This window comes from Coregonus lavaretus (genome assembly GCF_964263955.1).
Source record: "Coregonus lavaretus genome assembly, chromosome: 5".
Classification (NCBI taxonomy): domain Eukaryota; kingdom Metazoa; phylum Chordata; class Actinopteri; order Salmoniformes; family Salmonidae; genus Coregonus; species Coregonus lavaretus.
Window position 1 is genome coordinate 21,954,905 of NC_139992.1, and position 26,137 is coordinate 21,981,041.

General features: G+C 44.5%; 1 protein-coding gene across 1 annotated transcript in view; it reads right to left on the reverse strand.

Moving 5' to 3' along the window:
- LOC311129829 (TSC22 domain family protein 1-like) overlaps positions 1 to 24,460 on the reverse strand; it is a 70,322-nt gene extending 45,862 nt beyond the window's left edge. The window contains exon 1 of the mRNA XM_084162294.1: positions 21,101 to 24,460. Coding sequence (XP_084018420.1) covers positions 21,101 to 23,778 — 2,678 coding nt within the window. The 5' untranslated portion in view covers positions 23,779 to 24,460. The remainder of the gene's footprint in view (positions 1 to 21,100) is intronic.
- Between the last annotated feature and the right edge of the window lie 1,677 nt (positions 24,461 to 26,137).

Below are 26,137 nucleotides of genomic sequence, written 5' to 3' on the forward strand. Positions count from 1 at the left end.
GAGAATATCATATGGTCAGATGAAACCAAAATATAACCTTTTGGTAAAAACTCAACTCGTCGTGTTTGGAGGACAAAGAATGCTGAGTTGCATCCAAAGAACACCATACCTACTGTGAAGCATGGGGGTGGAAACATCATGCTTTGGGGCTGTTTTTCTGCAAAGGGACCAGGACGACTGATCCGTGTAAAGGAAAGAATGAATGGGGCCATGTATCGTGAGATTTTGAGTGAAAACCTCCTTCCATCAGCAAGGGCATTGAAGATGAAACGTGGCTGGGTCTTTCAGCATGACAATGATCCCAAACACACCGCCCGGGCAACGAAGGAGTGGCTTCGTAAGAAGCATTTCAAGGTCCTGGAGTGGCCTAGCCAGTCTCCAGATCTCAACCCCATAGAAAATCTTTGGAGGGAGTTGAAAGTCCGTGTTGCCCAGCGACAGCCCCAAAACATCACTGCTCTAGAGGAGATCTGCATGGAGGAATGGGCCAAAATACCAGCAACAGTGTGTGAAAACCTTGTGAAGACTTACAGAAAACGTTTGACCTGTGTCATTGCCAACAAAGGGTATATAACAAAGTATTGAGAAACTTTTGTTATTGACCAAATACTTATTTTCCACCATAATTTGCAAATAAATTCATAAAGAATCCTACAATGTGATTTTCTGGAAAAAAAAATTCTCATTTTGTCTGTCATAGTTGACGTGTACCTATGATGAAAATTACAGGCCTCTCTCATCTTTTTAAGTGGGAGAACATGCAATTGGTGGCTGACTAAATACTTTTTTTCCCCACTGTACTAACCGACTTGCCAAAACTATAGTTTGATAACAAGAAATTTGTGGAGTGGTTGAAAAACGAGTTTTATTGACTCCAACCTAAGTGTATGTAAACTTCCGACTTCTACTGTATTTTGTGGTCAGCATGTGAGGCGGTCGTGAGGGCAAGGGGGGGGGGGGGTTTAGAAAGAGATCTAATAATAGGTTACTTTGAAGCAAGGTAAAGACATGCCTCATAATATGTATTAAAACGTGCAGGTTTCAAACAATTAAGTATACTTTTTCAAAAATGCATAGCCTACTGCCTCCAGCTCATTGCAAAAACTATTTCCCAACTAAGACCATAAATATAGCATCATGGTGTCTCTCTCTACTCCACCCTGTATTACCAAGCACAATGTGCATGCTGCTATGGTAGTCTAGTAGGGAGGCCTATAATCAATGCTTGCAGACGACGACAAGTTTTTTAGTATCCAATAAAGCAGAGGAAATAATTAGTATAAAGCCAGGGATCTAAACACAAGCGGTAAACATAAATCAGCTTATAAAATCCAATACTGCAGTCCACCCACACACACACACACAGCTGGGGTTGTTTAAGGACAGGACAAGACAGGCAGGGCAGGTGACAGTCAGACAGACTCTGCTGATGCCGTTTCGGGTCCCAGATCGTGTTTCAGTCCTGCTAAAGCAGTCATTTGTCTTAGAGCTCCAGGAACAAAGACACACACAGCGACACGCACACAGACAGACACAGACCATGGGTTGCGTTAGACTAACTCAGGATTCTGTATTTTTCAAGCAGAAAAGGAAAGATAAATCATAGGGGAAAAGATCTTGCTGCGTTTTGTAAACGCAGACCTAAAATATTGTAATTTCTACTTGGCTTCAGTCAGGGTTTGCTCCAAATCATAAATGTAAAAGGACTAATTTCATGCTTCAGTTGCACTTTTCCACTCAGATGAAATATATTTGCTCTCGTCATTGGATCACCAGACAGCGCTCTGACTGATGTGTAGGCTAGTTTTCTCCGGTAGCAAGATAAATTGCAAGATTAACTTCAAGCGAAACATTAGGACATGGAGCTGGCTAATTTTTTTCTATGATAACTATTAGAAATATGATGGCCATGCACCGTTCTTGCAAAGAAACCTTGCTTTTTCATTGTAAGCTAACTTATATGTGGCTGGCTAGCTAAATAGCATTGCACTTCTGTTGTCAACTGATAAATGATTTTCTGTCAAATGTGTTTCACTAATGTATTTTGTGTTTAGAAAAACTAGCATTGCATGCCCCTTATCACTCTATTGAAGCAACAACAAAAAAACACGTGAATTTCAATACGAAATGCATGTGACATTTTTTATAAAGCAGATTTTATGATGGTCTGCGTTTGGAAATATTCTGATTTCTGAAAGCTAAAGGCGCGCACACACACAAACCTCAGAGCAGCGGGAACAAAAGACACCAGGAAGAGATGGATCTAATCCCAATGACATCATTGAAAAGCAAAGGCTCCTGGGAAAGCAGAGAGAGGAAGCTCCTTTCAGACCCACAGAGATCACAGATCCCACGGGAAGAGTTTCTCTGTAGCGGAGATGACATCAACATGGACACAAACATTCAGACAGTCACAGACACACATGCAGGCACGCACACACAGTCACATGTGTATCATTGGGAGATGACTTCAACCCCCTGAGTGAAACAGATGTGAATAATGACTGAATATAACATTTACATTTTAGTAATTTAGCAGACGCTCTTATCCAGAGCGACTTACAGTTAGTGAGTGAATACATTTTCATACTGGTCCCCCGTGGGAATCGAACCTACAACCCTGGCGTTGCAAGCGCCATGCTCTACCAACTGAGCCACACGGGACTACTATAACTGACGTAATTCCCACTGACTGAAATAAGATGGCACTGCAGAGATGGATAGCAGCCGTTTTATGGGCTCCTGACCAATTCTGCTATTTTGCGTGTTTTTTTACACGGATCAACTTATTTGTACATAATATTTTCTATGACCAAAAACAGCTACTGGACATCAGATCAGTGATTGCTAACCTCGATTTGGTTTCTACTTAAATGAGTCGGGAACTGTTGATGTACTGCTCATCCTGGACCAGGCCCTAATCCCTTGGACTCTAAAGAGAAAGAGACGACGCGAACAAGCGGGCTCCCTGACGAGACTACGTTGAGTAAATAAATCGCCTCTACCCTCTGTTCTACTGGTGAACATACAATCACTAGAGAACATACTGGACGAGCTCCGTTCAAGACTATCCTATCAACGGGACGCTGAAGAACTGTAATATCCAATGTTTCTCAGAGTCGTGGCTGAACAAGGAAAAGGATAATACACATCTAGCTGGTTTTTCTATGTCTCACATACAAAGCTCTCCCTCGCCCTCCATTTGGCAAATCTGACCATAACTCTATCCTCCTGATTCCTGCTTACTAGCAAAAACTCAAACCGGAAGTCCCAGTGACGCGATCAATACGGAAGTGGTCCGATGAAGTGGATGCTAAGCTATAGGACTGTTTCGCTAGCACAGACTGGAATATGTTCCGGGATTCATCCGATAACATTGAGAAGTATACCAAATAAGTCACCGGCTTCATTAATAAGTGCATCGACCCACAGTGACAATACGTACATATCCCAAACAGAAGCCATGGATTACAGGCAACATCCGCACTGAGCTAAAGGCTAGGGCTGCCGCTTTCAAGGAGCAGGACACTAATACGGAGGACGCTTATAACAAAATCTGCTACGGCTTTTGACGAGCCATCAAACAGTCAAAACGACAATACAGGACTAAGATCGACTCCTACTACGCCGGCTCTTATGTTCGTCCGATGTGGCAGGGCTTGCAAACTATCATAGATTACAAAGGGAAACCAAGAGCTGCCCAGTGAGCTGCCCAGTGACGCGATCCTACCAGACGAGCTAAATTCCTTCTATGCTCGCTTCAAGGCAAGCAACACTGACCCATGCATGAGAGCACCAGCTTTAAACAAGGCCGCAGGGCCAGATGGATTACCAGTTCACGTACTCAGAGCATGCGCTGACCAGCTGGCAAGTGTCTTTATTGACATTTCAACCTCTCCCTGACCAAGTCTGTAATACCTACTTGTTACAAGCAGACCGCCATAGTCCCTGTGCCCAAGAACACCAAGGTAAACTGTCTAAATGACTATCACCCCATTGCACTCACATCTGTAGCCATGAAATGCTTTGGAAGGCTGGTCATGGCTCACATCAACACCATCATCCCAGACACCCTGGACCCACTCCAATTCGCATACTGCCCCAACAGATCCAAATGACGCAATCTCTATTGCACTCCACACTGCCCTCTCCCACCTGGACAAGAGGAACACTAAGATACGCTCAGGACCCTGGGACTAAACACCTCCCTCTGCAACTGGATCCTGGCCTTCCTGACAGGGCGCCCCCAGGTGGTGAGGGTAGGCAACAACACATCCGCCACGCTGACCCTCAACACGGGGCCCCTTAGGGGTGTGTTCTTAGTCCTTCATGTACTTCCTTGTTCACCCACGACTCTGTGGCTGTGCCCGACTCCAACACCATCATTAAGTTTGTTGACGACACGACGGTGGTTGGCCTAATCACCAACAATGATGAGACAGCCTATAGGTAGGAGGTCAGTGACCTGACAGTGTTGTGCCAGAACAACAACCTCTCTCTCAACGTCAGCAAGACAAAGGAACTGATCGTGGACTACAGGAAACGGAGGGGCGCGCACACACACCGATCCACATCAATGGGTCTGTAGTTGAGCGGGTCGAGAGATTCAAGTTCCGCAGTGTCCACATCACTAAGGAATTAACATGGCCCACACACCCACAAAGTTGTGAAGAGGGCACGACAGAGCCTCTTCCCCCCCAGGAGGCTGAAAAGATTTGGTATGAGCCCTCAGATCATCAAAAGGTTCTACAGCTGCACCACGCTGCTGATACTGTTTATTATCTATCCTGATGCCTAGTCACTTTATACCTACCTATATGTACATATCTACCTCAATTACCTCGTACCGCTGTACATCGACTCGGTACTGGTACCTCTTGTATATACCTTTTTCTTACTCTGTGTATTTATTCCTTGTGTTATTATTTTTCTATTATTTCTCATTTTTTCTCTTCCATCAATGTTAGTCTACACCTGTTGTTTTACGAAGCATATGAAAAATACAAATACATTTGATCAATCAGCATTCCATAGGGAAACAGATGAGGATGTAGCCTCAGTCAGACAATTACTGCCGATTCAGATCATCTATTCTCATCTGATGAATGACAGATTGGAACAGTGATTCAGAGCTAGGTATAGTATTTGTATTTATTATGGATCCCCATTAGCTGATGCCAAAGCAGCTGCTACTCTTCCTGGTGTCCAGCAAAATTAAGGCAGTTATACATTTTAAAAACATTACAATACATTCATAACAGATTTCACAACGTATTAAGTGTGTGCCCTCAGGCCTCTACTCTACTACCACATATCTATAACACAAAATCCATGTGTACATGTGTGTATAGTGCATATGTTATCGTGTGTTTGTATGCATGTGTCTATGTTTGTGTTGCTTCACAGTCCCCACTGTTCCATAAGGTGTATTTTTATCTGTTTTTTTAAATCTAATTTTACTGCTGGCATGAGTTACTTGATGTGGAAAAGAGTTCCATGTAGTACTGTGCGCCTCCCATAGTCTGTTCTTGACTTGGGGAGTGTGAAGAGACATCTGGTGGCATGTCTTGTGGGATATGCATGGGTGTCCCTTGCTGTGTGCCAGTAGTTCAAAACAGACAGCTCGGTGCATTCAACATGTCAATACCTCTCACAAATACAAGTAGTGATGAAGTCAATCTCTCCTCCACTTTGAGCCAGGAGAGATTGACATGTATATTATTAATGTTAGCTCTCTGTGTACATCCAAGGGCCAGCCGTGCTGCCCTGTTCTGAGCCAATTGCAATTTTCCTAAGTCCCTCTTTGTGTCACCTGACTACACGACTGAACAGTAGTCAAGGTGCAACAAAACTAGGGCCTGTAGGACCTGTCTTGTTGATAGTGCTGTTAAGAATGCAGAGCAGCGCTTTATTATAGACAGACTTCTCCCCATCCTAGCTACTGTTGTATCAATATGTTTTGACCATGAGTTTACATTCCAATAATAATATTTAGGACTAACTTATTCCTTGCCACCCATTCTGAAACTAACTGCAGCTCTTTGTTAAGCGTTGCTGTCATTTCAGTCGCTGTGGTGGCTGACGTGTATAGTGTTGAGTCATCCGCATACATAGACACACTGGCTTTACTCAAAGCATGTCACTAGTAAAGATTGAAAAAAGTAAAGGGGCCTAGACAGCTGCCCTGGGGAATTCCTGATTCTACCTGGCTTCCATTAAAGAACATTTTTCACCTCTTCCACACTTACTTTACGGAATTCAAAATTACAACGTTTGTCTTTCATAATTTGGTCAGATATACTTGGATGTGTTAGTGTCAGCGTTTGTTGCTGGCATGTCATGTCTAAGTTCGCTAATCTTGCCAATGAAAAAATAATTAAAGTAGTTGGCAATATCAGTGGGTTTTGTGATGAATGAGCCATCTGACTCAATGAATGATGGAGTAGAGTTTGCCTTTTTGCCCAAAATTTCATTTAAGGTGCTCCAAAGCTTTTTATTATCATTCTTTATGTCATTTATCTTTGTTTCAAAGTGTAGTTTCTTCTTTTTATTCAGTTTAGTCACATTACTTCTCAATTTGCAATACATTTGCAAATCGGTTGTGCAGCCAGATCTATTTGCCATCTCTTTTGCCTCATCCCTCTCAACCATACACTTTTTCAATTCCTCATCAATCCACAGGGATTTAACAGTTTCTACAGTTATTGTCTTAATGGGTGCATGCTTATTAGTAACTGGGATAAGCAATTTCATAAATGTGTCAAGTGCAGCGTCTGGTTGCTCGCCATTACACACCACAGACCAACAAATATTATTCACATCAACAACATAGGAATCACTACAAAACTTATTGTATGACATCTTATACACAATATTAGGCCCAGCCTTTGGAACTTTGGTTTTCCTAGATATGGCTACTATATTGTGATCACTACATCCGATGGATTTGGATACTGCTATCAAACAAATTTCTGCAGCATTAGGAAAGATATGATCAATACATGTTGATGATTTCATTCCTGGCGAAGCCGCTAAGCTTGATGGTAGGCGACACCCCAACTAGTAGGCTAATAGTAGCTTGGCCAGATAGAGACCGGTGACATGCTCCAACATGTTTTCTCTGTCATAACTTAAACATTCTCACACACCTGCATAAAGAATCATTGGATGTCCGAGTGCTTTTCATATTTCAGTTAGTGACCATCTGATGACATGCTCCCCAGTCACTCCAGTCCAGTCTGTTCCTAGTTCTCAGTACTGGTCTAAACTGGTCCAAACTGGGTCGACCCGAGCCACTTCCTCTATGTCCCTGGTGTTAATTTGGGAGCTAATCTAGATGATCTCCACACAATGACAGCCTCACACAGACTCACTGCTATGGCTCCATGCCCTACTGCCACATACATCACTTTCACAACAGAGACAACAGATAACCATCTCCCTATTCAACACCATAGTCCCCTCCAAATTCATCACCAAGCTAGTGACCCTGGGACTTCATGACGGGCCGGACCCAGGTGGTAAGGGTAGGCCACAACACCTCTGCCATGCTGACCCTTAACACGGGGGTCCCTCAGGGGTGTGTGCTTAGTCACCTCCTGTAGTCCCTGTTCACCCACGACTGCATGGCCACGCAGTGCTGATGGCGATGAGTAAGCCTACAGGGATGAGGTCAGAGACAACAACCTCTCCCTCAACGTCATTAAGACAAACGAGCTGATCGTGGACTATAGGAGAAAGAGGGGAGAACACGCACCCATCCACATCAACGGGTCTGTTGTGGAGCAGGTGTAGGGCTTAAAGTTTATTTGTGTCCACATCACTAAGGACTTAACATGGTCCACACACACTGCACACTCACGAAGAAGGCATTTTTTTTTAATGAAACATTGTGAGCTACTTATTTGTATCTAGCGTTCAAATAGGCACATTATTCTCTTCTCCCCTGCAACTCTTCCCAGGTCCTTAATGTACAAGAGAAAGTAGCACACACACACAGACCGAAACAACACAAGTACATTACACACACTTTCACAGTCATCATTTGCTGCTGCTACAGTTCTTTATTATGATCTATTCTAATGCCTAGTCACTTTACCCTGCCTTCATGTACATATCTACCTCATACCTCCGCACATTGATCTGGTACTGGTACTCCCTGTATATAGCTCTATTCTTGTGTATTTTATTTATCTTGTGTTACTATTATATCTGCATTGTTGGGAATGGCTTGTAAACAAGCATTTCATGGTAAAATCGACACCAGTTGTATTCAGCGCATGTGACAAATACATTTTGATTTGATTTTGATTGATACCCGCCTGCCAGTACACTACACACCCTGACCTGAGAAGCTGACAGGTGCACATGGACGCACACAGAACACACACACAGCATACAGGCGCGCATGTACACATTAGTCAGTACAGCCTCTCAATCTTCTAAAGTAGCCATATTGCCATTAACAGCCTTTTAGCGTTGCAGTCAATCAGTGTGACCTTCAGTCTACAACATCTTCCATTAAACACCTCTTAGGGTAGTATTAAGAGTCACACACACATCATGCGACACTCACAAATCTACGTAGCCCTCCTCTGAGCCACTAAGATGGCATGTATCCTGCTGCCTCCCGGAAGTAATTGATAGAGAGAGGGGGGGAGAGAGCGGGAGAGAGAGAGAGGAGAGAGATCCCCACAGGAAGACAAGACACTGACAGTGGACTGTAGATGAGCCACATAGTGAGGTTAGAGCAGGCCATTAAAACAGACATACCAAGCTGCCTGCCCTGTCCTGCATGGCTGTCTAGCGGTCATTAATCTGTTGGACCGGACAAAGACCGAATGGCCTGGCTCTGCTCATTAGAACAAAGAGGAGTCCTGGCCTACGACACAGTGTTGCTGGCTGCTCTACGACAGTAATTTATAGTCTACATGGAGAAAGACTAGCATCACAGAGGACTTCTTCAGGTGACCTTTTGTTCTTATGCCCTGATTGGTTTTCCCAGCACCATTAGCCTACATGGAAGAGGAGTGACATGTCCTTTACAACACACTGACTGCCACTTGTATCAGTCATGGTTAACTAGAAGTACCTCCAAAACAGCCCAACCAAACGACACCGAAATTCACTGTGAGAGGTTATCATCATTATATCCAACAACATCAAAGCTAAGGCTGTGAATGTTGTGAAAAAACTCCTGGCCCTAATAAAGAGATGCATATCAGTGAAATTGAGAAATCTGCCAGCACAAGAACAACCCAATGTGTCTCTTATTGACAAAGGACAAGAGCCGTGGGTACTTGCAGGGTTTGCAACCAAAAAGATGATATCGCGATGAAACCTTATGTGTTTTGAATGGGATACAACTAAACAGAAAACGACAGCAGCAATATGACTCCATATGCCTTGCATTTCACAGCTGTAAAAATCAGGCCACTATCAGCATTATGAGGACTAGAGGGAAAACGGTGGAAGGCATGATGTCAATTAGCCTACTACAATATAGGCCGAACTTCAGAAGGCAGTAGGCAGTCATTAGCTATCTATCTAATTTACATTACATTTACATTTGTCATTTAGCAGACGCTCTTATCCAGAGCGACTTACAAATTGGTGCATTCACCTTATAGCCAGTGGGATAACCACTTTACAATATGTTTTTTGGGGGGTAGAAGGATTACTTTATCCTATCCCAGGTATTCCTTAAAGAGGTGGGGTTTCAAGTGTCTCCGGAAGGTGGTGAGTGACTCCGCTGTCCTGGCGTCGTTAGGGAGCTTGTTCCACCATTGGGGTGCCAGAGCAGCGAACAGTTTTGACTGGGCTGAGTGGGAACTGTGCTTCCGCAGAGGTAGGGGGGCCAGCAGGCCAGAGGTAGATGAACGCAATGCCCTCGTTTGGGTGTAGGGACTGATCAGAGCCTGAATGTACAGAGGTGCCGTTCCCCTCACAGCTCCGTAGGTAAGCACCTCCTAACACTAACACCCTGGTTGAGTGTGCAGCACTGAGTTAGGGTTGGGTGATATTATGATAGATTCGGATATCAAAGATGATTGACAACCATCGTTGATGGTGACGACATTGTGATGTGACAGACGATGTATAGCCTACTTCAACTTGACTGGCACCACGCAGTAAACTTGCTGTTGCGAACCAAATGCCATACTAATTAAAATAGCCTATCAAAAGCATTAAGACAAGGTAAAGTTATGAAGAGCATTACCCAAATAGGCTATTCTATTAAAGTGTTTAGTATCTTAAAGTTGCAGCTTTCAAATGGGAACAATTGTGAAATTCAGAGTCTATAGTGGCGCAGTGGTCTAAAGCACTGCATTGCAGTGGTAGCTGTGCCACTAGAGATCCTGGTTCGAATCCAGGCTCTGTCGTAGCCGGCCGTGACCGGGAGACCCATGGGGCGGCGCACAATTGGCCAAGCGTCGTCCAGGATAGGGGAGGGAATGGCCGGCAGGGATGTAGCTCAGTTGGTAGAGCATGGCGTTTGCAATGCCAGGGTTGTGGGTTCGATTCCCACAGGGGGCCAGTATGAAATTTTTTTATAATAATAATAATGTATGCACTCACTAACTGTAAGTCGCTCTGGATAAGAGCATCTGCTAAATGACTAAAATGTAAATGTATAGGCGATTCTAATCTAATGAGAAGTCAAAAGAAAAGCTTTGCTCAGCTGTAGGTTATGAAGCAAAGCTTAGACTATAATAAAAAATTAGGCATTTAAAATAATTAGACTATGGAGTGTCCACTATAAAATAAAATAATTAGGTTTCAGCTATATGGCCCAGATCAACAGACATCGAGAGAGATAAAACATTTTCTAAACATTCGCAAGGCCGCGGGGCCAGACGGAATACCAGGATGGGTACTCAAAGCATGCGCTGACCAGCTTGCAAGTGTCTTCACTGACATTTTCAACCTATCCTTGACCCGGTCTGTAATACCAACTTGTTTAAAGCAGACCACCATAGTCGCCGTGTCCAAGAACGCCAAGGTAACCTGCCTAAATGACTATCGCCCCATATCGATCACTTTCTTTTTACCATGAAATGCTTTGAAAGGCTGGTCATGGCTCACATCAACACCATCATCCTAGACACCCAGAACCCACTCCAATTCGCATACCGCCCCAACAGATCCACAGATGATGCAATCTCTTGCACTCCACATGCCTTCAGCCACCTGGACAAAAGGAATACCTATGCAAGAATCCTGTTCATTGACTACAGCTCAGCATCCAACACCATAGTCCCATCCAAGTTCATCACCAAGCTCAGGACCCTGGGACTGAAAATCCTCCTCAGGGGTGTGTGCGCTTAGTCCCCTCCTGTACTCCCTTGTTCACCCACAACAGCGTGGCGACACACGACTCCAACACCCTCATCAAGTTTGCTGACGACAAGACGGTGGTAGGACTGATCACTGACGACGATGAGGCAGCCTATAGGGAGGTGGTCAGAGACCTGGCAGTGTGGTGCCAGGACAACAACCTTTCCCTCAACGTCAGCAAGACAAAGGAGCTGATCGTGGACTATAGGAAACGGAGGGGCGAGCACACACCCATCCACATCAATGGGGCTGTAGTGGAGTGGGTCGAGCGCTTCAAGTGTCCACATCACTAAGGTTCACACACACACACCCACAAAGTTGTGAAGAGGGCACGACTGCGCCTCTTCCCCCTCAGGAGGCTGGAAATATTTGGTATGGGCCCTCAGATCATCAGAACGTTCTACAGCTGCATCATTGAGAGCATCTTGACTGGCTGCATCACCACTTGGTATGGCAACTGCAAGGCACCTGACTGCAAGGCGCTACAGAGGGTGGTGAGTACGGCCCAGTAAATCACTGGGGCAGAGCTTCCTGCCATCCAGGACCTCTATACCAGGCGATGTCAGAGATTGTCAAAGACTCCAGTAGTGCTGGGCGATACGGCCTTAAAACCATATCTCTATTAGTTCAAACGTATGTGCAATTCACGATATATACAGTGCCTTCCAAAAGTATTCACACCCCTTGACTTGTTCCACATTTTGTTGTGTTATAGCCTGAATTTAAAATGGATTAAAATAGATCCCTTTGAGCATGGTGACATTATTAATTACACTTTGGATGGTGTGTCAATACACCCAGTTACTACAAAGATACAGGCGTCCTTCCTAACTCAGTTGCCGGAGAGGAAGGAAACCGCACAGGGATTTCACCATGAGGCCAATGGTGACTTTAAAACAGTTACAGAGTTTAATGGCTGTGATAGGAGAAAACAGAGGATGGATCAACAACATTGTAGTTACTCCACAATATTAACCTAATTGACAGAGTGAAAAGAAGGCCTATACAGAATACATACATTCCAAACATGCATCCTGTTTGCAACAAGGCACTAAAGTAATACTGTGGCAAACCAATTACCTTTTTGTCCTGAATACAAAGTGTTATGTTTGGGGCCAGTACCACTCTCCACATTTTCAAGCATAGTGGTGGCTGCATCATGTCATGGGTATGCTTGCAATTGTTAAGGACAGGAGAGTTTTTCAGGATAAAAAAGAAACAGAATGGAGCTAAGCACAGGCAAACTCCTAGAGGAAAACCTGGTTTATTCTGCTTTCTACCAGACACTGGGAGGTGAATTCACCTTTCAGCAGGCCAATAACCTAAAACACGAGGCCAAATCTACACTGGAGTTGCTTACCAAGAAGACAGTGAATCTTCCTGAGTGGCCGAGTTACAGTTTTTGACTTAAATCTGCATGAAAATCTATGGCAATACTTGAAAATGATCAATGATCAACTACCAATTTGACAGCGCTTGAAGAATTTAGAAATTAATAAATGGGCAAATATTGTACAATCCAGGTGTGCAAAGCTCTTAAGAGACTTAGCCAGAAAGAGTCACAGCTGTAATCGCTACCAAATGTGATACTAACATGTATTAACTCAGGGGTGTGAATACTTATGTAAATGAGATATTTATTTATTTCATTTTCAATAAATTAGCTAACATTTCTAAAAAAAACATGTTTTCACTTTGTCCTTATGGGGTATTGTGTGTAGATGGGTGAGAAAAATAATAAACGTAATCCATTTTGAATTCAGGCTGTAACAACAAAATGTGGAATAAGTCAAGGGGTATGAATACTTTCTGAAGGCACTGTATCTAGATTTTTTCAACGTTCGCTCCAAATAAGCTTTGATGCACAGTTAAAGGTCAATACACTGCATTTCAAACAGCCAGGAATAATGTAATGAATTCAGGGCTTGTAAAATTATACCTAGGCTAAATATAAGCCTTCTACAACCATAAGGCCCACTAAAAATTTAATTATTTTATCAAAATAGATTAACCTGCTTTTTTGCAATAAATCACTGATCTATGAAAATGACAATTTTCCAAATGTAACCAGAACCATGCACATCCACTAATAATAACCAACTACTGGTAGCAGGCATTATAGAAAATGGACACAGGTCTCAAACAATCTCTCAACCACAAGCCCACGTGCTAGTGAGTAGCCAGCTAATCTTTATATTTAAAATCTAGCCAACTTGGATCTATTTGCTTGCTAATAAGGTAGAACAGTTGAACTGTTATGACTAGGCCTACACCCTCCTGTCCGTCTCCAACTGTTTGAACAACATAGCCTGTTCACTTTGTTTAGACATTGAAATCAAGTGGCCTACCTGGATAAGAAGATGCTTATTCCTCAGAATGAGAACAGATTGCCAATTCCTGATATAAATTAGTATTTTCATGCTCATTGCCCATTTATAAAACACAGACTAGACAGCTAGCACATAACAGTCTGACTAAAATGCTGCTAGCGGTACGTGGTACTGCAATGCCACGCGCAACAGAAACTGAGCATTAATTTTCCACAATAAAGTTCTTTGATATTTTCATTTTGGTATGGTCTGCTGTGTTCTACATAAAAAGGGTATCGTTAGAAAGGTTAAATTATCCTCTATTACAGTAAAATAATGTCTCTAAATGTTTCGGTGTCCATATGACCGATTCTGTTAGACCAAACCTCAAATGCAAATAGAGAGTTGAAACTACTTGTTGTCAGAGAGGAAGAAGTGATCTTTCATCGTTGTTGTCGTGAGTGACAGGGTAAGAGGCTTGGTGTCTGTGTGCGAGTGGGAAGGTGCACCGTGCAAATTAATTCTATATCACCCAGCCATAGACTCCAGCCACCCAAGCCATAGACTTCTCTCTGCTACCGCACGGCAAGCGGTACCAGTGTACGAAGTCTGGAACCAACAGGACCCTGAAAAGCTTCTACCCCCAAGCCAAAAGACTGCTAAACGAGACTGCTAAAGAGCTAATCAAATGGCTACCCGGAATACCTGCATTGAAACAAGCAACATGCGCACTGATATCACACACACATTCACCACATATGCTGCTGCTACGGTCTATTATCTACGGCGCCTTCGGAAAGTATTCTTGTTACGTTACAGCCTTATTCTGAAATGGATTCAATTGTTTTTTTCCCCCTCAACAACACACAATACCCCATAATGACAAAGCAAAAACAGGTTTTTAGAAATGTTTGCAAATGTATTCTAAATAAAAAGCGGAAAAATCACAACCTTCGCCCCAGTCTGAGGTCCTGAGCAGGTTTTCATCAAGGATCTCTCTGTACTTTGCTCCGTTCATCTTTGCTTTGATCGATCCTGACTAGTCTCCCAGTCCCTGCCGCTGAAAAACATCCCCACAGCATGATGCTCCACCACCATGCTTCACTGTAGGGATGGTGCCAGGTTTCCTCCAGACATGACACTTGGCATTCAGGTCAAAGAGTTCAATCTTGGTTTCATCAGACCAGAGAATCTTGTTTCTCATGGTCTGAGACTCTTTAGGTGCCTTTTGGCAAATTCCAAGCGGGCTGTCATGTGTCTTTTACTGAGGAGTGGCTTCCGTCTGGCCACTCTACCATAAAGGCCTAATTGGTGGAGTGCTGCAGAAATGGAACTCTGGAACTCTGTCGGAGTGACCATCAGGTTCTTGGTCAACTCCCTGACCAAGGCCCTTCTCCCCCTATTGCTCAGTTTGGCCGGGCTGTAATCACTGCCAAAGGTGGTTCAACTAAGGACTGAGTAAAGTGTCTGAATATTTATGTAAATATGATATCACATTTTTTCAAATAAATTAGCAAAAATGTTTAAAAACACTTTTTTGCTTTGTCATTATAGGGTATTGAGTGTAGGAAAATGGGGGGGGGGGGAAACAATTTGATGAGGGGAAAAAACAATTTAATCAATTTAGAATAAGGCTGTAACCTAACAAAATGTGAAAAAAGTAAAGGGGTCTGAATACTTTCTGAATGCCCTGTATGTACATAGGTACAGTTGAAGTCGGAGGTTTACATACACTTTAGCCAAATACATTTAAACTCAGTTTTTCACAATTCCTGACATTTAATCCTCTGTCTTAGGTCAGTTAGGATCACCACTTTATTTTAAGAATGTGAAATGTCAGAATAATAGTAGAGAGAATTATTTATTTAAGCATTTATTTATTTCATCACATTCCCAGTGGGTCAGAAGTTTACATACACTCAATTAGTATTTGGTAGCATTTCCTTTCAATTGTTTAACTTGGGTCAAACGTTTCGGGTAGCCTTCCACAAGCTTCCCACAATAAGTTGGGTGAATTTTGGCCCATTCCTCCTGACAGAGCTGGTGTAACGGAGTCAGGTTTGTAGGCCTCCTTGCTCGCACACGCTTTTTCAGTTCTGCCCACAAATGTTCTATAGGGTTGAGGTCAGGGCTTTGTGATGGCCACTCCAATACCTTGACTTTGTTGTCCTTAAGCCATTTTGCCACAACTTTGGAAGTATGCTTGGGGTCATTGTCTATTTGGAAAACCCATTTGCGACCAAGCTTTAACTTCCTGACTGATGTCTTGAGATGTTGCTTCAATATATCCACATCATTTTCCTTCCTCATGATACCATCTATTTGTGCACCAGTCCCTCCTGCAGCAAAGCACCCACACAACATGATGCTGCCACCCCCGTGCTTCACGGTTGGGATGGTGTTCTTCGGCTTGCTAGTAACCCCTGTTATATAGATACTTTTGTACCCGTTTCCTCCAGCATCTTCACAAGGTCCTTTGCTGTTGTTCTGGGATTGATTTGCACTTTTCGCACCAAAGTACGTTCATCTCTAAGAGACAGAACGCGTCTCCTTCCTTTTTTTTCTCTGAGGTCTTGGCTGATTTCTTTTGATTTTCCCATGATGTCAAGCAAAGAGGCACTGAGTTTGAAGGTAGGCCTTGAAATACATCCACAGGTACACCTCCAATTGACTCAAATTATGTCAATTAGCCTATCAGAAGCTTCTAAAGCCATGACATCATTTTCTGGAATTTTCCAAGCTGTTTAAAGGCACAGTCAACTTAGTGTATGTAAACTTCTGACCCACTGGAATTGTGATACAGTGAATTATAAGTGAAATAATCTGTCTGTAAACAATTGTTGGAAAAATGACTTGTGTCATGCACAAAGTAAATGTCCTAACCGACTTGCCAAAACTATAGTTTGTTAACAAGACATTTGTGGAGTGGTTGAAAGACTAGTTTTAATGACTCAACCTAAGTGTATGTAAACTTCCGACTTCACTGTACCTCAATTACCTCGTACTCCTGCACATCGACTCGGTACTGGTACTCCCTGTATATGACCATATTGTTTTGACTCGTTATTGCTATTTGTTATTCACTGTGTATTTATTCCTCGTGTCACTATTTATATTATTTTTATCTTTACCTGCATTGTTGGAAATTGACCCGTAAGTAAGCATTTCACTGTTAGTCTACACCTGTTGTTTACGAAGCATGTGACAAAAAATGTGATTTGATGAAAGAAAGGCCTACTCTACACAGCCTATTTCCATAGCCTATTATTAGCAATATAGGCTACAACCTACCTACCACATATAGAATTAGGCAATAAGGCCTGATAAGAGGAAGATGAGGCAGAAATGCAAATCATTGAATAATTATCCAGTTCTGGGGAAAGCAGAGTTGTTTGCCTGCAGCCGGGCCCTTGATGACTTACAACCAATAACACAATGCACAGCCAGCTAGGCTCCTTGACTGTCACTTGCGGGTTGGCACACACAGACACACACCTCTTTCATGCCACAACTCTAAAAGAAAGGAATAGGCAAATAAAAAAGATTTGGCTCCAAAATATATTTTGTCATGATTCCTCGTCCCTCCCGTAGCATGCGAGCTTGCGCTAGCAGTCCTTTTTAGCTGTCTTTTTCTGTTTCGTTTTTTACCAAACAAATATTGCTCAATATGGGGCGATACCTTCATACATCAATGTTTTATGGGTACTTAATCACGATAAGACAAAGTTTGACATAGCCCAACCCTACACTGAGTGAGCATTCATTCATTCATTCATTCATTCATTCATTCATTCCTGCTGCCTGCGCTGGTTGGTTGTGCTGTGCTGATTAACTCTGACAGTGGAGCTGCCTGGGCTGTTTAGGCGTGTCACTGACACAGCCAGTCATCATTATCATCATCCTACTGACATCTGTTACAGCACGCTCTGTCAGGTAATGGAAAAAAAACTAGGGCTACACATCTACATCTAACCAACATCAATGATCATACTACCCCCATTTGCAGAAAATGTAATTGTATTTATTGTCACAAACTCCTAGATTATCCTGAGGTGTCTAAGGCTAAACACCATACAAGTCAATGTAAAGTTTTAAATTCTTCATACAGAAGGTAAACCGCTGGTTAGGAGGCTAATTCACCAAGACAATCTGCTCATTTGTGAAAAGGGCTTTGGGCTGCGAGCTCAAATGCTGCGTTTATTAAAGACTATAATCCACATTATCCTCCTAGATTACACATTCCTCAGAGTACACCATCATGTGACAACAGTAGCCATCCCTCAGGTCCAACATAGCTACGGCTGTGGAGGTGAGCCGCGGCCCTGGAGTTTCCAACAGTAGCAAAGACCGCTATATGACCACGTCTAGCTGGCTGTAGAATATTCAAAACGATTAACACAAAGTTCTTGTTGGTCCATATCCCTGGTTCACTACACTTTGTCTGAAACATTCTCTACAAAGTTGGCGTGCTCTAAATTGATCACACGGTGGCACCATATTCCAGAACCATCACAAACTCCAGTTCTAGACAAAGTAAAAAGGTTTAAGAAAGTTTGTAACCTAAAAGCTGTTCAATTTCAGATCAACAAGTTAACAGTTCATTATTTAGCATAACATAAATATCAAGTTTTCCTCCAGTATTGCATCCACCTGCATTATCCTACCTCTATCAGATCATTATCCTACCTCTATCAGATCATTAAATAGCTTGTATCAGATTATTAAATGTTCATGGACTCTAAACCACCTTTTCCCTGCAGTAAGACATCAAAGTGCTGAGTGTGTGTAGGGCAATCCAGCCTCTCTTTGATTCCCCTCATCTGCACTGATTGGAAAGGGTGTAAACAATATGGTGGAAGCAGAAAGTGGTCTGTGCAGTAGACAGGGATGGAGCTGTCTGTGACGTCTGTCAAAAGCTAACGCGATGGGGCAGTATGAGTGTGTACTAAATGCAGTCACTGCAGTCTGAAGTAGTCAAAATGTCACCTCCAGCTGAGCACTGCACTGTCTAGTGTCTAAAGTGGAGGAAGCAGACTAGCATAGAGCTCTCTCAGACAGTGAGTGCGCACACACACGGTTTTGTCTGCCATCTCACACACAGTCTGGCATCCCACTCACCCACACCCAGTGCTGCCGTGGCGACCTGGATTCACCCAATCCAAACCTGACTAGCGCTACCACCACAGCACAAGTCCTAGCAACTACAGACACTCAGCGGGCTGTACCATTCCACTAGGAAGTACCCAATGATGTACAGTGCATTCGGAAAGTATTCAGACCCCTTGACTTACGTTACAGCCTTATTCTAAAATGTATTTATTTTTATCCTCAAACTACACACAACACCCCAAAGAAAAATCAGGTTTAGAAAATGTTGCACATTTATTACAAATAAAAATAAACAGAAATACCTTTACATAAGTATTCAGACCCTTTGCTATAAGACTCAAAACCAAGCCATGAGGTCAAAGGAATTGTCCGTAGAGCTCCGAGACAGGATTGTGTAGAGGCACAGATCTGGGGAAGTGTACCAGAAAATGTCTGCAGCATTGAAGGTCCCCAAGTACGCAGTGGCCTCCATCATTCTTAAATGGAAGAAGTTTGGAACCACCAAGACTCTTCCTAAAGCTGGCCGCCCGGCCAAACTGAGCAATCGGGGGAGAAGGGCCTTGGTCAGGGAGGTGACCAAGAACCCGACGGTCACTCTGACAGAGCTCCAGAGTTCCTCTGTGGAGATGGGAGAACCTTCCAGAAGGACAACCATCTCTGCAGGACTCCACCAATTAGGCCTTTATGGTAGAGTGGCCAGACGGAAGCCACTCCTCATTAAAAGGCACTTGACAGCCCGCTTGGAGTTTGCCAAAAGGCACCTTAAGGACTCAACAAGATTCGCTGGTCTGATGAAACCAAGATTTAACTTTTTGGCTTGAATGCCAAGCGTCACGCCTGGAGGAAACCTGGCACCATCCCTATGGTGAAGCATGGTGGTGGCAGCATCATGTTGTGGGGATGTTTTTCAGTGGCAGGGACTGGGAGACCAGCCATGAGTATGAAAAATGTATGCACTCACTAACTGTAAGTCGCTCTGGATAAGAGCGTCTGCTAAATGACTAAACTGTCAAATGTAAATGATCGAGTGAAAGATGAACGGAGCAAAGTACAGAGAGATCCTTGATGAAAACCTGCTCCAGAGCACTCAGGTCCTCAGACTGGGGCGAAGGTTCAGCTTCCAACAGGACAACGACCCTAAGCACACAGCCAAGACAACGCAGGAGTGGCTTCAGGACAAGTCTCTGAATGTCCTTGAGTGGCCCAGCCAGAGCCCGGACTTGAACCCGATCTAACATCTCTGGAGAGACCTGAAAATAGCTGTGCAGCGACGCTTTCCATCCAACCTGACAGAGCTTGAGAGGATCTGCAGAGAAAAATGGGAGTAACTCCCCAAAAACAGGTGTGCCAAGCTTGTAGCGTCATACCAAAGAAGACTTGAGGCTGTAATCGCTGCCTAAGGTGCTTCAACAAAGTACTGAGTAAAGGGTCTGGATACTTATGTAAATGTCATATTTCATTTATTTTATTTTAATCATTTTTAGAATAAGGCTGTAATGTAACAAAATGTGGAAAAAGTCAAGGGGTCTGAATACTTTCCGAATGTACTGTATATAAACCCTGGATTGTTGATGCTATGTATTGGCCATTGAGAGGCTTTGACGCCACCGGTCGGCCATATTGACACTCCCCAGTAGTAGCAGTCCTCCATAGGAATGAATGGAATTCTACAGTATTTCAGTTAAATGTTTAGAGGACAAAATTACCTGAATTTAAGTATTTTTGTTGTTGTATTGGGGATAGTAACAGCAATCAAACAAACTTTAAGGAAAATGTTTTTATATTTCTAAATGTTTTATTTGATGTTAAGCTCACATTATATAATTTTAAAGTATGAATTAAGGTGTCTGTAATATAATAAATGTGGCAAAAACTAATGTAAACATTAATAATTGCATTTCTAATCGACAAAAATATTTTTTTTTTACAAATGCTGGGGGAGTGCCAAGATGGAGGCATGGTGGCTTCACCCCCCATCAGTCATGTAGTGTATATATAAATAATTGGTAGTATCCAGGTTCCCCCGATTTCTCCCTAAGAAGTGCACTCACTGCTACAAGGCTAGAATGCAAGGTCATGTTCAGGACACTGTGTTTTAAGACCAACACTGACTAAACATTTCATGGTCTGAATGCCATTCAGCACATCAGAAACAACATTAGGGAACAAACTGTTTGCTGAGGATAAAGGAGACAACATGGGACCATCTCTTTAGTTATAGTGTCTGTCTCAGCAGGCCTACTAGTGTAGTGGATATGTTTAAGAAATATGTTTATATACCCCAAAATCAATCAAGCAATCAATCGATCAAAAACCTATACTAAAGGCTTAGATTTCGGACTCACCCATCATCGTCTCCGTCCACAGCTTTGAAGAGTCCGGCAGAGGCGGTTAAGGCACTGACCGCGGTGGCGGCAGGGTTACTTTCAGTCCCCAGCCCCAGGCCTGTGCCTATCGCAGAGCCACCCTCCCCAGCCAGCTTGGGCAGGGCCTGTGCAAGCAGGGCAGACTGGTGCTGGAAGAGCAGGCGCTGGGCATCCTCCAGCTGGGTGGTGGTGAAGGAGGGCAGGCTGGCGTACAGGGCACTGGCCTGGGCAGCCACAGCCTGGGGCATGCTGACCCTGGGTGGCTCGGACTGGGTGTGAGATTGGGCCAGTCCACTGCTGTTCTGGGGCTGGGTCTGGGGGTCGCTCTGGGGGTTAGAAGGAGGCACAATGGAGGCTAGGCAGCCCTGGTTAGGGGGGACAGGCAGCTGGGTGGCAAGTCCTTGGGCTTGGACTTGGCCTGGGAGTGACTGCTGCTGTTGCTGTTGGTCCAGGGGGAGAGGGTGTCCTTGTGGCTGCTGCCCAAACCCGGTCACTCCTCCTGGGCCCATTTGAGGCATTAGCCCCGCTCCTACCGCAGCGGCCTGGAGAGAGGTCTGCTGGGGCTGCTGTTGGAGAAGACCCTGGGGTTGGAGCTGGGGCATGGAGCCAACCACCTGCTGCTGCGGGACTCCCATCATCTGCCCGGGTCCAGGCAGGGCCTGTGGGAGAGCAGGTTGGGGTAGGCCTGCCTGGGGCTGAGGGTAGTCTGGAGGCATACCCCCTACCTGGCTCAGCCTGTGCACTGGGGCTGCATGGGAAGGGACTTTAGGCTGCTGGGGAAGAGCATAGCTCATCTGCTGCTGGTGCACCCCCACTAGTCCCTGAGCTGAGCCTGGGGCTGGGATAGAGGAGGCTGCCTGGGCGTAGGTGAGCGGCTGTTGGGGCATGGGAGTGGTAGGGTGGCCTAGGGTGGTCTTGAGGCCAGCCATGTTGATGGGGGCAGGCTGATGAGCACTGGCAGGGACTGAGGGAGCCATGGTGGTCAGCAGGTGAGGCTGGGGGTGGGACACCCCCATGGGGAGGCTGGGGTGGGAGATCTGGAAGGCCTTAGGGGGGTTGGAGTAGTCCTGGTAGTGAGGCTGGGGCTGGAGTAATGGGGGGCCTCCGGCCTCTCCACTGCCAACGTTATCTGTGTAGTGACTCAGTGTGCTGACTGTGCTGTTCACTGAACTCCCACTGGTGCCCTCTCTCTCCGACCCCACTGTCACACTCTCAGGACCGCACAGTCGCATACTCTCCGCACCCCGGCCACTAGGAAGAGTAGCCTCAGAGAACGAGGGGGCAGGGGCCGAAGCTGGGGTCTCCTTGTCACAGTACTCAGTACATGTCCATCTGCCCTTCTTAAATGGCTCCGAGCTGGAGTCAAGCTTGACCACTCTGAAACGGGAGCTGGTGGTGGCAGGAGCTGGTGTTGGGGCTGGCTGGGAGGAGGGGACTGAGGCTGGAGCCATGCCAGAGGAGCTCTTCCCTGGCTGGGGCATGGCAGCTCCTCCACCCTGGGCGCCACTGGAGGGCCCCAACACCACAGAGGCACTGGCAGCAGCAGAAATCATAGTGATGCTCGAGTTCACAGTTCCAGAGCTTTGGTGTATCAAATTGATATTGGGGTTGGTGTTGCCAAAGTTACTCCCCATCGAACCTCCAACCCCACCACTGCTACTCATCACACTGGGGGGGAAGCCACCATCACTGCTGCTAGCGCTGGTGCTAACACCCCCAATCACAGGCACATTGGAAGAGATATACATATCCACATTACTAACATTGCTGGTCAGGGGATTAGCTATGCTAACGGTAGCGCCAGCAGCAGAGCCGTGCATTCCAGGGAGAGGGACAGCTGCTACAGACTGAGCAGCAACACTGGCAGAACCTACTGAAACATTCTCCAGAAGGACCCCCATGGTAGAAGGCATCTTTGGGCCACCACCAGCTCCACCAGATGTTGGGGTAGAGTGGGGGGCAGAGGAAGGAGGCTGAGCCAGGGCCTGGTGAGGATGATTATGTTGCCCCTGGTGATGGTGGTGATGATGATGATGGTGGTGCATATTCCCATTCACCATCCCTCCGTGCTGGGGTCCCTGGGTTAAGGAGTGGGGGGGCTGGTTGGGGGAGACCACCCCAGGTGTGACCGCCTCATGGAAGTTATTCAGTGTCTCCTCAGAGGAGCTCCTCTCACCCCCAGCCATGTCATTGGCCTTAGAGAGGGAGACATCCAGGATCTCTGAAGAGGACATATCCTCCGTATGAGACTCATCCAGATCATCATAGCTCTCTGTGTCCTCCGCTATGCTGTTGTTGGTGCTCACAGAGATCTGGGCTGGGGTCACACTGGTGATCTGGAAGCCGCTTTTCTTCTTCACCTGTGACCCAGAGGAGGGAGCCTGGGGCTGTGGCTGGGAGTGCAGGTTCAGGCTGTGGGGAGGGTGCTGAGGCCCGGGGGAGGATGATCCAACAAGGGGTTGAGACTGCATCAGGAGGGGGGATTGGTAGTCTTCAGCGGGGACGTGGCTGTTGTTAACAGCCGAACTAGCTGGTGTTGACAACATGGGGCCACTCCCGACGCCAGTGTTAATGTTATTACCCCTTCTAGGAAAATTCGCCGGGTGCGCCATCTTTCTGACGCTGCCAGAGTCTCCTGCAGAATCCGTATGATGCATTTTGAAAGATTCCAGGGGGTAGCAGTTAGCCTCTGATAGTTTCGTGTAACGTTACAATTCGTTGGGGCCGCCGTTTTGACAAAGATAAGGTCAAAAGACTGATATTTAACAATATAATATCAACTGACAATAAATAAATCCGTCTTAAAGACAAGGTTCGATTATTTAGCTTTTATGGGTATATAAACGTCCCCTCTCGTGACGGAGAATGCTCGCGTTTGACAGTCGATTGGTGAGCCGAAATGCTAACAAACTAGTTAGCTGGGCTAACGTCAGCTGATGGGCTTGTTAGCCAGTCACAGACGCGTATGTTCTCACACACAAGCCAGCATTTCGTCGTTTAATATCTTATCTCAATAGGTAGCTAGCTAAAATAAATTGCTATAACACAAACAGAGTAAGCAGTACACATCCAAAGCGAGAGCTGAGACAGAAGTGTAACGTTAGCTCGCTCCATCACTATCCACACACTGTGGACAGTCGCATTGTTTAATTTCTCAGAAGCAAAACATGAAAACAAGCTATCCTTTACCGATATAACGTTGTCCTTAGGATGATAAATACACTTAAATGTATCGCAAAACAGTTTAATCCATTCCAACAAGTCTTTGTTATAGTCCAATGTTTGCTGTATCACTCCCTCTTCGAAAAGCTATCTAGAGCCAGTCCGCCTTCTTGCACTGTGCCTCGAGCTGTTGGAGTGTGACGACACCGAAGGGGGAGGAGAGAACTTGCTAACATGGCGACCGCGCATGCTCACTGACGCCCAGACTAGCCAGACATAAAGCAGTCTGGGGATAAGAGGGTGGGGAGAGCAGGAGAGACAGGCAGGTAACTCGCAAAAACGAGCTTCGGAAGGCCTAGAATAGATAATGTTCCGGAAAATACCGAGGGACAAAATTACTCTTACAGAATATTCACATTATCCTTGTGCAACTCTACTGGATAAAATGATATGTGCTTGAAATAATTTCAAATGGGTTTATGAGATGCATAGGGAAATGTGTTATTATCCGTGTCATCATGCCAATCACATTATTTTCATGAACAGTAGACACGAGTATCAACATGAGGTGATCAATCACTCAAAGTATATACGTATTCCACAGATTTCTGTTTTCCCATTAACTTCTGACCAAAATAACAAAAGGTAATGTTTTGGTCTGAACAAAACATCAACAACACAAACAACAAGATCAGTTGTGTTTTTACTGTGAAACAAAGGCATGCAGAGAGGTGCTGGACTATTCTGCAGACAGAATGGAGCTGCCAGACACGTGTTCACTGCACTGAGGATTATTCTACATGCAGGGCTGCAACCTGGTGTCAGAGCATTTCGTATTATTCTGTACGTAAATCCGAGAGATACCATTTAGTATGATATGTTACGTTTCATATTGTATGTATTAATTTGTGGATGTCCATCACCCATTTCAAATAATATGTTAGGAATCACAATTCGTATTATATGTTACGAATTTCCAAAACGTACAATATGCTACAAATTAGAAAATGTACTATATGTTACACATTTTCTAAAAGTATGATATGTTACGAATTCTAGCTAGGTGGATAGGTTGCTAACGTTAGCTAGCTTGGTAACGTTAGCTAGGCTAGGGGTTAGAGTTAGGGGTTAGGGATAAGGTTAAGGTTAAGTTTATGAGTTAGGTTAAAGGGTTAAGGTTAGGGTTAGGGGAATGGTTACCTAAAAGGGTTGAGGTTAGGGTTAGGGGAAGGGTTAGCTAACATGTTGTCGCAAAAGTCGCAAGTAGTTGAAAAGTCGCAAAAAAGTAGTAAGTAATTGAAAAGTTGCTAATTAGCTAAAATGCTAAAGTTGTCCGTGATGAGATTCACACTCGTAACCATATGTCTTATGTAACAAAACCAAATGTAACATATACAGTGGGGGGGGAAAGTATTTAGTCAGCCACCAATTGTGCAAGTTCTCCCACTTAAAAAGATGAGAGAGGCCTGTAATTTTCATCATAGGTACACGTCAACTATGACAGACAAAATGAGAAAAAAAAATCCAGAAAATCACATTGTAGGATTTTTTATGAATTTATTTGCAAATTATGGTGGAAAATAAGTATTTGGTCAATAACAAAAGTTTCTCAATACTTTGTTATATACCCTTTGTTGGCAATGACACAGGTCAAACGTTTTCTGTAAGTCTTCACAAGGTTTTCACACACTGTTGCTGGTATTTTGGCCCATTCCTCCATGCAGATCTCCTCTAGAGCAGTGATGTTTTGGGGCTGTCGCTGGGCAACACAGACTTTCAACTCCCTCCAAAGATTTTCTATGGGGTTGAGATCTGGAGACTGGCTAGGCCACTCCAGGACCTTGAAATGCTTCT